The 13,123-nt window shown below is 38.4% G+C and overlaps 1 protein-coding gene across 1 annotated transcript; it reads right to left on the reverse strand.

Annotated features, from left to right (window-relative positions):
* Nucleotides 1–849: 849 nt before the first annotated feature.
* LOC136224363 (pyruvate kinase, cytosolic isozyme) lies at nucleotides 850–6,357 on the reverse strand. Its single transcript, XM_066012686.1, has 4 exons — nucleotides 6,125–6,357; nucleotides 5,210–5,477; nucleotides 3,225–3,686; nucleotides 850–2,197 (listed from the first exon to the last, which is right to left on the reverse strand). The coding sequence occupies exons 2-4, from the start codon at nucleotides 5,465–5,467 to the stop codon at nucleotides 1,385–1,387; spliced, it is 1,533 nt and encodes a 510-aa protein (XP_065868758.1). The 5' UTR covers nucleotides 5,468–5,477; nucleotides 6,125–6,357; the 3' UTR covers nucleotides 850–1,384.
* Nucleotides 6,358–13,123: the final 6,766 nt, after the last annotated feature.

Consider the following 13,123-nt stretch of genomic DNA (forward strand, 5'->3'; position numbering starts at 1 on the left):
GTCTTGGGGTTCAAATTATGTTCGAATTGAAGGTCAAAATGTGTGTGCCATGATTTTTTTTTTTTTTTTTTTTTGAATCTAGCCATTAATCGATCTTCTTCTTTCCCAAACTCGATGGAAAATTTAAATAAAAATCAAAAATCAATAATTAAGGACTCATTATGAAAAATAATTGATCAGAAGCTTGATAATGCTTAATTATGTTTTTTTTTTTGCCAATAATATATTGCATGGATAATACATTGTACGGTGCAATATACCCACCCAAATAAATAGAGATTTTTTTTTATAAAAATATCATATTTCATTCCATCAAATCACAAATCACAAAATACAAATACAGCACGATAACAACTTCCCATTCATACGGGCTACAACCAGTATAAGATCCACAAAGGGAAAAAAAATAGACTACAAAGAGTATGAAAAAAACTACAAAGAGCAATAAAAACCATAAAAGGTACAAATACAACAAAAATAGAAAGCATATACTACTCGTAAGTCGAATCCCATTGAAAAACAACTATAATCCATTCTTCATCATTTAGCCTCTTCCGAACGTTCAGATCTGAATCCTTTCTTTTTTTTCTTGCAACCACACAGATCTACAGATCTGCGGATAAGATGAACATTTTCCGCTCTTATGCTAAGACCGAAAAAAGAATAAACTGATTATTATGAATGAAGATAGGTAGATGAATAAATAAGATTATCTTCCCACTCAATGATACCACGTGAGGTTTTTTTTTTTTTTACTTTTCTCAAATGAAGCAATATTTTAAAAATAAAATCTTGAAAATGTTGGGTATTGTAGTGACAAGATTTACAAAACTAAATTCCAAAACTGAATTAAAAATAAATAAAATCAGAACTTACTTATTTATATAGCCACCAGTAGATCAATAGTATCATTGGCATTCTCTAATTAAAAATAGCATAACTTAAGCACATATTAAATGACTTGGATGGAAACAACCAAATCCTACCATAAAAGACATCCCCCTAAAACAAACTCAAGGCTTAATATCTCCTCAGCCCTGAACTTTTCCATTTTTGTCACTTAGCCCCCTATACTTAATAGCCAACCTTTCGGACCCTAAACTGAACAGTGGTAACACGTTTTACCCCTTTTTACCTACATGACAATGAGATGGCACATGTCGGTGTTACAAACATTAGGAGACGCATATGTGCCATGTCACTGCCATACAGTTAAAAAGAGGCTAAATGTGTTACGAATATTGAGTTTAAGAGACCGAAAGATTGGTCATTAAGTATAGCAGGCTAAGTGACAAGAGGGGCAAAGTTCAGGGGTTAGGAAGGTATTAAGCCTAGAATAAACATGAAGTTCTTGCAACTACCTCTTCAAGCAAATATGCTCATATCATTTCACAATACATATCTTAATAACAGAGGCAGCTCCGATCCTATGAAGCGCAACGACAGCATCACCGACTTTGCACAATCCCTTCCCGGTCGCCGACTTTAAAGCAGCTTCCAAAATAACCTCTGTAGATTCTGCATCAGTAGCCTTAGCAGATCCTTCAGCGAGAATAGGAATCAAGCCTCTGTATATAAGACTATGTCTCGCCGGTGTCTCATCACTGCAGGTCCAGTCAAATGAATCGGTCGTCAAGACCGGGACAACCACGGACAGTATAGGTACAGCAGGCCTGTACTTGGCTACTAACTTGGCTGTTGTCCCACCACGTGTCAAAACCACAATGAGCTTCGCTCTTGCCTTATTAGCAGTTCGTACGGCTGAAGATGCAAGACTCTCCAATGGGCTCATAGGAAGTGGAGTTGATCTTATCATCTCCTTGAATATAGCTCCGTAATCGAGAGATGATTCTGCTTCGATACAAATCTGACGCATGATTTTTACTGCAATCTCTGGGTAGGCTCCAGCTGCACTCTCTCCGCTGAGCATGACACAGTCAGTGCCGTCGAGAACAGCGTTGGCTACGTCTGTGGCTTCAGCACGGGTTGGCCGGGGAGACTTAATCATGGACTCGAGCATTTGAGTAGCGGTGACCACAGGCTTACCGACGAGATTACACTTGTATATCATCATCTTCTGTGCCAGGAAAATCTTCTCAACAGGAATTTCCATTCCAAGATCACCACGAGCAACCATGAACGAGTCGGTCTCCCGCAGAATCTCATCAAAGTTTATAACACCTTCTTGGTTCTCAACCTAAGGAAAATGAAATCAATCAACTTCAAATTGTTTGACCTGCAAAACTATAAGCGGTGGTAATAACATCAATTAAACAAGCAGGAGAAGCTATGCAAAGAGAGAACTTCATATTCATGTAACCACTGTTATCAAAATCGAAGTAAGAGTCGAGTCGGCTCTATTTCGAGCTGGCTCTATTGGGTGAATTGAAATTGTCACTGAATTGGCTGTGAATCGTCCGAATCAGCAGTGAATCATCCGTATTGGTGGTGAATCTGCCGAATCAGTCGAGTCAGCCGATTCCACCTGTTCTGGAAATAAGTTAAAAAAAACTAAAATAATTACTGCAGCAGATTATTTAGGAAAACCAGAACTCTAGTTAAAGGAGATCAATTAACGGCAAAAGAACCAAAAAGCAGCTTAATTAACTGATAATTTAACGGGTACTCGTACATTATGGGTGCAACAAACGACATTTTTAACAAATATAAAAGAGACGGGTAAGGCGGGGACACACCATATATGTATAACATTCATCAATAACATCCATAATTAGTCATTAATTTATAAAAGAATAAACATTTAATACTTCAAACTATTTAAACTACCAAAAAAGAGGCATCTGTTATATTCCTTTATTTAGATTTTTATTTCTTTTCTTTTTATTAGTTATATATATATATATATATATATATACATATATATATATATATATATCAACCGTCTCTTATATTAGTTTTATTATTAGTTTTTCAAATATTTTTTAGAGGGCGAGCCTTGGCGCAACGGTAAACGTTGTTGTCGTGTGACTGAGAGGTCACAGGTTGGAGTCTTAGGAGCGGCCTCTTGCCAAAAAAAATTGGCAGAGGAAGGCTTGCCCCCAATACACGTTCGTACGTTAACCTCCTAGAAGTGTCGGTGCTTCAACCAGAACTATAACCAGTGTAATCACATCAATTAAAAAAGGAAAAGCTATGCAAAGAGAGAACTTCATATTCATGTAACACTTCACAACTGTATACTGAAAAAAGGAAGTATATTTTACCTTTGACATCAACTGTATATGCTTGGCATGCGGCCCAAGGACCTTCCGCACATTAACAAGATCTGAACCCTTGCGTACAAATGAAAGTGCAATCATATCAATATTGTTGGGAACTCCCCATTCGAGGATGTCTTCTTTATCCTTATCAGTAAGAGTTGGAAGATCCACGACAACACCAGGAAGATTGACATTTTTCCTCTCACCTAACATTGCAGTGTTCTCGCAACGACATCTCACAGTTCCGGCTTCTGGATCACAAGACAAGACAGCCAGAGTGATGGTACCATCTGAACACAAGATGTTATTACCAGGTTTCACATCCACAGGCAGTTTTTTGTAGCTCATGGAAATCATTTCTGTGTCACCCTTGATGCTGTAATCAGTAGTCACGGTGATTTCCTGGCCCTCCTTCAGTTGAATAGGTTTTCCATCCTTTAAAAAACCAGTTCGAATCTCAGGTCCCTGCAACAAAAAGAAGCCAATACTTATTTGTTGCAATTAAATATAATAACCTTTTGAGGACAGTAAAAATGTTTGCCTAAGCTATATAAATGTATAAAATAAGGCAATGTGCGATGGAGCAGTATGATAAGCTAGATCAGAGAAGCCTGCACCCAATGCCAAGAGTTTAAGGATACAAACAACTTCATAGCGATTACCAACTGAGCTTCTCAGTTCTGCAATAATGCCAAAGTGAAATAGGAATTCAACAATAAGCAATTTATCATATGAAATTCAACATCTTATTTATCTTCTTACTAAGAAATCCTTCACCACTACTTAATTAGTCATGTTCACCTCCATTTCCTTCATAACCAACATGTAGAATGACAAAATATTACTTAAAGAGTTAGAACCACTATGGTTAAGTTATAAAGTCAGAACCACTATTGCTAGGATCTTAAGATTTTCTTTGAATTTTACCCCGGGTGGATCACAGATGTATTTGAATCAAAAGCAAATCATGTGAGTAGAAGTGGATTTTTTTTATTTGAGTTTTTATTGGAACATCATAACTTCAAAATTCAAAGATTTTGTCACTTTTACCAATTAATCTCCTCCTTATTTTTGCTTTCAACCTAACACTTCTTTTCTCTTCCTCATGTGTAAATTTTTTGGTTAACTTCTATGTTAACTGTTGGCTATTCAAAATTGAAAGGTTACAAATAAAACCCGATAAGTGATATGTTAGCACCAAGGGTAGTGTACCTCTGGTTATGGTAATTCCACAGATTCTTCTTTTTCTCAAAGAGGGAGCTTTAAGTAACAAAATTAAGAAATGTAGACGAGAACAAGAAACTTGGAAAGTAAGAAAAGATTTATTGGAAGCGGAAACACTAATTTCCAAATCTGAAGAGGCCATACACAACATGGAAACAGTTTTTCACTAAAATCTAACCTCAGTCTACTATTTTTCAGCATGGGGCTCTCATTTTTAATGAAACATAAGCAACAATGCATTCCCCCAAAGCAAGAGAGGTGATACTAATTTCATTAATGCATAAGTTAATTCCAAAGAAAACAAAAGCAGCAATAATCAGTCCACATAACAAACTACTACGTTCACAAATCCAAAACCTAAATACTTAAATCAGCCCTTGGTTTTGCCTCGTTAAACTCAGCTACACATAAATTATCATTTATCATTCACAGAAGAAACATAGCCTAGGAAGATATAAAAAATACATTGAAAATACCCAAGAAAGCATCAAGGAAAACATAGTATCATATAGATGACCTTGGGGCCGTTTCAGGTGACATTAGGAATAAAGTATCCAATCCACCGCCTGGATAGTGCCAAACTTATTAAATTTTGGTCTCCCTATGCAAACTAAATATTATGCCTTCTCCGCAGATGAAAAAATAAAGGTAATATAATGAATAAATTCATTGAATAACAATCAAATTCACCAATCAAACAAGTGGAGCTGCGAGAAGTAGTATAAGGAAACTATGAAGTGGAATGTAAAAGCACAAAGAGAAACCTTAGTATCGAGCATGACTGCACAGAGGATCTGAGTGTTCTGCATGGCGATCTTGAGATTCTCCAAGGTCCCTTGGTGATACTCATGGGTACCATGAGAGAAATTGAAACGGGCAACATTCATGCCAGCCCTTAGAAGCTTCTCTAGCATTTCAACCGATCGGGAAGCAGGTCCAATTGTGCACACGATTTTTGTCTTCGGCACACGCCCATCGTCAGGTAGCTCCTTCAGGATTCCCTCAATGTCTATGTTAGCCATTCGCTAATACCTGCCATCAAACATTAATTACCATACATATGAGAACATTTAGCTGATTGTATGCACGAATTAAATGCTTGATTTCAAAAATTTACTAAAATCATCTCCAATTCAAATTCTAGCATGGATGAAATGGTTCCATTTTATTTTACACAGTTTTGAAGAATTACAAAATTGAGGATTTGTATTGCAATGGAAAGGAAATCGAACATGAAAAAATATAAACAAACAAGCAATCCAGTGTGCAATTAATAGATCAACAGAAAAACATGAAAGCTACAGATAATTGATAGATAGGCTCCTGCTAATAGCAGAAGACAGCTTATACTACAAAAATTGAGCCGATACAGTCGCTAAGAATACAAATCAACTGAACTGATACAGTGCATTTCTAAAATCTAAACCAATAATTGAAGAAAAAAAGTAGAAAAACGCATTGAAGCTACAAATTCGAGACTTCTAAACCTTGTAAATTGTCTCTTACGAAGCTCAATCGATCTTAGTTCCTAAACAGCAGCGGTGCCGATCGATAAGCCGATACAGTCGCTAAGAATACAAATCAACCGAACTGATACAGTGCATTTCTAAAATCTAAACCAATAATTGAACGAATAAGTAGAAAACCGCCTTGAAGCTACAAAATTCGAGACTTCTTACCTTGAAAATTGCCTCTCACGACGAAGCTCAGGCGATCTTAGTTCCTAAACAGCAGCGGTGCCGATGCCGGTAGAGCTATTTTACTGATTTAGAAACTACTAGTACAATAAAATAAAGGAAACGATAATTGGATTGATAATTGGAAAGCGTAGTACAAGATTGACGGTTCCGATGGGCTGAGCACATAGATTCTAGAAAAGGTAGCGAACTGAAAACCTAGGATATTTTTGAAAAGAGAAAAAAGGATGCGGGGAATATTATCCTTGACTCACAGTAGTAGGTACGTGGTTCAAAAACCACGTGATTCAGCACGTGCGACCACCGTTTTACATACCGTTCTCGAAACCAATAAATAAATAAAAGACAAAAGAAGTCATAATACTCGTTTTACCATTAAATGATAGTACCGTAAAAATCAATTAAAATCTTAAATTATTAAAATCATTAATTAGATCGGAATTAAGTAAAATCAGAAACTACATCATATCTTAAAATCAGAAACTATTAATATTAGGGTCTTTTACATAAAGATTAGAAATGATAAAAATATTTATAATTTAATCAAATTAATAATTTTATTAGTATTATATTAGATATATCATTTTTTATTTTAAAACTGTCAAATATTTTTAAATTTCTATCATCTTTTAACATTCTCTGACCATTTCTAACCAATCATTTATTGATAACTTCCTAATTGACAAAATGCAAAATATTTACTATAACTGTAAATTACTTTTTATAAAGGCTTTTCTGTGTAATTTCCCCTTAATATTATCAGAACCGGACCGGACATTTAAGGGAGTAGAAGAAGAGTGTGCAAAGTGTGCTACAGTACTGGCCCCCAAATTTAAAAGGTCTAATCTTTTTATTATACAACATTTAAGTAATTTTATTATTGTTTATTATGTTTAAAATTAGGTGAATGTTACTTGTTCAGGAAATATCTAAAGCCTAATAGTTTAAGAGTTTTAAGGGGTCCAATTTTATTTGTTATTATTATTATACAATATCTAATTAAATTGTTTTTGTTATATTTATTATGTCAAACCATAAAGTTAAAGTATTTTTGTGTTTTATTTTGTAGAAACAGTATTGTTATGTGTGAATGTATTAATTTTTTTATAATGATAATGTCCAATTTTTTCATTTAGCACATGGCCCTGTAAATGTTTAAGACGGCCTTGCGGACATCAACCGGATTGGTGATTGGATCACGGGTCACTTGGTCGGACCGGAATAATTTAGAATAACTTGAAATATGTAAACGTATTCCATGAAATGCGGTTTTTTTAACGATATATTATAAACTCAAAACGGACAAGTGAAGCCCGGTCTCCTTTTACTAGATTTTATCTCGTTTCTTTTTTAAACTTTTCATTAAAATGTTTTTCCTTAAATTGTATTTTTCTTTCTTTCCATTAAAATTTTTTTCCTTAAATTTTATTTTTATTTTTCTTTCCATTAAATTTTTTTTCATTTCTTTTTTCCTTAATTTTTATTTTTCTTTTTCTTTTTCTTTCCATTAAAAATTTTTTTCCTTTTTCTTTTCATTAAATTTTTTTCCTTAAATTATATTTTCCTTTCTTTCCATGAATTTTTTTTCTCAAATTTTATTTTCCTTTTTCTTTCCATTAATTTTTTTTCCTTAAATTGTATTTTCCTTTTTTCTATTAAAATATTTTTCCTTGATTTTTTTTAAAGTAACAACCGGTGTGAACCGGGTTGGCCGGTTTCCGGTTTAACCACCGGTCGTTCCGGTCCGCTGCCGGTTCACACCGGATTTTAGAGGGTTCATCAACCCAGCCAAGCTCGGACCGGACTGCCTATCGGTTCCCGGTCGAACCGGTCCGACTGGCCAGTCCGGGTTTGATAACATTGGAAACTATGACTATTTGATATGGACTGTAATAATTGTTGTGTTCATAAAATGAGTTTGAGAAAAATAACCTGAAACTGTTCAATCAAATAATTTTCGTCGAGGATTTAATTGATGGTTTTTTCTTAGCATGGAGAGTTAATTGATATTTTTGCTTAGTTAAGAACTTAATTGATGATTTTAATAGTTTATGGTCTTAATTAATTTTAAAGCTTTAGTTTGGGAGCTAAATAATAAAAAATAATTTTTTTTGAAAGAATATAAGAACTTTATTGAATATCAAATGAAAGAATATCAGTTAGAAAAGGAGGTGGAGCCATCCATTCAACACGAACAGAACCATATTCAACAGTTCGGGATAATAGATGAGCCGCGCTGATCGTTTAACGAAAGAAATAGAGACATTATTCAATGCTCGTAATAACAAATTACACTCTAAGATTACTTCACAAAAATACGATAACTGTGTCGCTGATTTGTTTATTGCTTGTACCACTGAAAGGCAATCTGAGTGGATCTCCACATTACTCAAGTTGTTCCGTTTTAACCAGGATAACGCCTCATGAAAAGCCATTGCTTCCGCAACGATCGGCTCGTAAGGTCCACCCAGCAATCCGTTAGCTGTCAAGGAGCATTCGCCTAAACAATTTCGAATTAGAAAACCATATGAACTGTAGCCCTCACTTAAAAAAACCCTTGCATCTATGTTACAGGCGAGCAAACCCTCATCCGGTCGCTGCCAATGCAAAGTCATAGGATTCAGGCTGCCTGTACTGTACGTTCTGGTGAGAGCTGCATTTTCCCACTCTTCTTTTGCTAATTTTTCCGCTTTACAAATCTGTTCAGCAGTTTCCGAGGTTCCCTCCCACACTATCTGGTTCCGGTTTCGCCAAATAGCCCACATCACCCATGCAGACTTAGACAACAGTCGTTTATTACTTCCTCCAATGCACTCAATCATCCATTCTAAACAAGAGTTTACATCTTTCATTCTACCATCCTTGTAAAAGTCTCGCCAAACAGCCGTTGCAGTTCCGCACGTCAGAAAAGCGTGACATTCATCTTCTTCAGGGAGCTTGCAGATAGGATAGAAATTAGCTAAGTTGTTGTGTCTCCATTTAAGATTCGCTATTGTAGGACACTAACATTTTTTTTAAATCGCTAAAAGTGATATAAGTGAAAGATAAAATATAATATAATATTTTTAAATAATGTGTTAAGTTTTGATAAATTTCGAAATTTATCATATTTGAGATACTCTTGAAGTAGTAATAATTGTGACTATATTTTCCACCTAAATATTTGTAGGTGGCAATCATCATGTAACTAAATTTTACTTTTTACAGGACCATTTGTCAAAACCAATGTTATCAGAACCGGACCGGACATCAAACCAGATAAGTGACTGGGTTACGGGTCACTTGGTCGGACCGAATGGTTCAGATTGATCGAATCGGATGACGTAATAAATAAATAAATAATATTTATATATATATTTTTTTTGGTAGGAATAATATTTATATATATTAAATATATATAATTAATTTAAAATTGTTTTTATAAATTATATATATCCAAAACAAATTATAAACAACTTTTTGTTTCTTATTTTTTTTTATCAACTTGAGACTTAAATATATAACGGATAAATAGAATTTAGAATAACTTTGATGACCCGCGAGGCTAAAACGGGTCATATTCATTTCGCAGGCCCAGCCCATACTTAGACCTGTGGTCTAAGATCGGATGAGACCCGAATAAAGGAAGCGGGCGCAGCGAGTAACCGCCCCGAATGGGACCCGAATAAGCGGAAACGGGTGAAGCGAGTAACCGCCCCGAATTCCTAAACGGAGCATCAAGACTCCCACTCAGAACCACGTTCGTTGCCATGAAAGCCACGAAAGGGACATGGCCTAAAAAGGGGGAACCGCCCTCAGAACGTGGCCCACTAAGGAGTAACCGCCCTCGGCGGTTACCTAAAAAACACCTATAAAAGGCCTTAAGAACGAGAGAAAAAGGTACGCTCACAATTTTCCCCGCAATACTATTGTCAAATTACCAACCTTCTTACAAAAACTGACTTGATCGTCGGAGAATTTTCCCGGAGATCCTGTCTCCGGTTCTGTTTTGCAGGTAACTCTGGCAGAGAATATCAAATCGGATCCGGCAAGTTATCATTGGTGCGGTGATCGTGGACCTTTTTTACCAACATTTGGTTAAAGGTACACGAAGAACATGTCAGAACCATCACGAACGACCGGCGTTACCACTAGATCAACCAGTATGAACTCTAGGGACCACGGATTGCGAATTCGCAACCTGCAAGTACACAGCCTGTGGTGCCTAGCTCATCGGGTCCTTCGGGACAATTGAGTCCCTTATTGGAAGTCCAAGTGCAAACTGAGATGGAAATGTCCAATAGTGATTTCGTGCAGATGGCAGGACAAGTCTTGGCTTCGAACATGAGCCAGGCGGCTGGAGATCGAATGATTAATTTACTAACTGCCCTCGCCGAACACAATACCGCCGTGGCGGCTGCTCCTCAAGAACCTGTGGTTATCTCAACACAATCACCGACTATCCCTGTCATATCGGCCCTCCCGCAGCCATCTCAGACGCCAAATCAAGTGGGCCAGAGTAGTCGCACAAACCCACACAGCCACCCGAGCAACTACTCGCACCCAGATCTCATTACGACGATACATCCGACCTGGCAGCCATCCCAACCGTTGCCAGGAGTGCAAGGCACTCTTCCGCTACAGCAAGTGGAACCTTTTCCTCTCAGACATTCGGAGTTGATGACTCCTGGGCGAGAGCACACATGGAACTTTGATCCTATAACGGGACAGCGGTTAGTCCCCCAACAGGCACACGTCTCAACACCGATGGGCGGGTGGATGCCACCCAGAATTCACCAGCAGCGGATGGAAGAAGTCCGGCGAATACCCGATATTGACTTAGAAGATCAATTACGAAGCATGATGGAGCGAATGGGGTACTCGCCTAGGCCGAGAGCAGAGGTCCAGAGCGATTCACCTTTTGCCCCTTCGTTGCGGGAATTCATTCCAGATCACAGAATCAAAGCGCTCGCGATACCTAAATACTATGGGGATCCAAATTCTGATCCTGAGGCTCATGTCAGGAACTACAGAGAACTAATGGATGTTGCAGGAGCGAGTGAAAGCATCATTTGCAGGTTATTCTCGACAACTTTGGGCGGAGCCGCATCTGATTGGTTTCGATCTTTACCCGCAGAATCTATTCACAATTGGCATCAATATAGTCGGGATTTCTGTGCGAAATTTATGGGCTGTAAAGCAGCGGATGTGACGGATAGGCAGCTGAAGGAGATCAAACAGAGGAACTATAATTCCCTCAGGGAATTTGTTGTCGCATTCAACGATATTCTGGTGCGATTGCAAAACCCGGATATCGTGAGCATCCGCAACATCATGGCGGATGGAACCACAGATTGGAGTATGCGGGAGGAAATCATCCGCAACAAGCCGCGCACAGTGGCCGAACTCATGAAAATAGCAAAGGAATTCATGGAAGTGGATGATGTCAACAGGGAACATAGGGCTCAAACCCGGCGAGAAATAGATGTCGCTAGATCCACTTCGGACAATCGGCGCCAGACCCAGTCCAAAAGTAATTTTGTTCGAAGAGGCGATCGCCCCTTTCAAAGTGGCGGATATCAGACACCATTAAACACGACTCGCCAGGAGGTGTTACTTTGGATCGAAAAGAGCCCCCTGAAGAAGGATGTGCGGTTCCCCGAGGTAAAAGGTCGAACCAGTTTGGGGCGACATCCTAACAAATATTGCAGGTTCCACAGATTGAACGGCCACGACACGAACGATTGTTATGAATTGAAGAAGGAGATTGAAAGGCTGATCGAAAGGGGCAAGCTGAATCAATTTGTACGAAAGGAGACTAGTGACGAGAAAGCAACGTTACCACATGAAGAAGAGGCAAGGCCCGAAAAGAAGCAGAAAAAAGGAGTGATAAACGTGATAGCCGGCGGGATCTATGAGCCTCCAACAAAAAGAGCTCGCCGTGAACAGCGAAAAAGCAACACTCATAGGGGGGATGCCCTCAATTACTCATTCGCGCGAATCACGGAGCCGCATGCGGATGCTTTGGTGATTACAATGGCTGTAGAAGGATGGGACGTCAAGCGGGTCCTTATTGATACTGGCAGTTCTTGTAATGTTATTACTCGGACTGCATTCAACAAGTTGGGAATTAATGACGAGCGAGTGGAACATACATTCATGGATGTAACAGGTTTTGGGGGTCAATCCTCTCAAACAAGTGGACAGGTGGTGTTGGAGGCAGAAATGGGCGATAAAAAGCTAAAATGGCGAGGTGATTTAGAATTCGCAATTGTTGATCTCCCATTGGCCTACAACATAATTCTGGGACGCCCATTCCTGTCAGAAACGGAGTCGCTCATCTCAATGAAGCATTTAACATTACATTTACCAACACACCAAGGGCGAGTCATAGTTGAAGGTGATCAACTTGTATCTCAACAGGCCTATACATTGTCACTTGAACCAAAGCCAGACGAGGAAGATAGGGTAGAGGAGAAGTTGCCAGCGGAAGCATTGGGAGAAACGGAACTATTCGCCATCTCAAGCGACAAAAATGTGCGAATAGCGACGGGCCTCCCCGAAGAAACGAAGAAAGCCATTGCCGAGGTGCTGGTCCAATGTGAGTCGGCATTTGCCGCCCCAAATAAAATACTGAAAGGAATAAGTCCAGACGTAGCAACCCATCGTTTGAATGTAGACAAAGGTGCAACCCCAGTGCGACAGAAAAAGAGAGGACATGCTCCTGAGCGGCAAAAGGCGATTGAAAAAGCTGTGGCGGATTTGCGAAAGTCAGATGCAATTCGAGAAGTCACCTATCCGGAGTGGTTAGCCAATATGGTGCTAGTCAAAAAGCCAAATGGAACGTACAGAATGTGCGTCGACTTCAAAGATCTGAATAAGGCATGTCCGAAGGATATGTATCCGCTTTCTAACATTGATATATTGGTAGATGGAACTGCAGGATATGAAGCTTTATCATTCACCGACGTGAAATCCAGTTACCATCAGATACCCATGGAG

Source organism: Euphorbia lathyris, chromosome 3 (genome assembly GCF_963576675.1).
Source record: "Euphorbia lathyris chromosome 3, ddEupLath1.1, whole genome shotgun sequence".
NCBI lineage: Eukaryota > Viridiplantae > Streptophyta > Magnoliopsida > Malpighiales > Euphorbiaceae > Euphorbia > Euphorbia lathyris.

What these genes read in the sequence shown, in the direction of transcription:
- LOC136224363 (XM_066012686.1), bottom strand. Translation starts at nt 5,467, where the DNA reads ATGGCTAACATAGACATTGAGGGAATCCTGAAGGAGCTACCTGACGAT. An exon ending in CAGTCATGCTCGATACTAAG is followed by an intron (nt 3,687 to 5,209) that starts GTTTCTCTTTGT and finishes TTTTTGTTGCAG; the next exon opens with GGACCTGAGATTCGAACTGG. An exon ending in ATATACAGTTGATGTCAAAG is followed by an intron (nt 2,198 to 3,224) that starts GTAAAATATACT and finishes CATTTTCCTTAG; the next exon opens with GTTGAGAACCAAGAAGGTGT.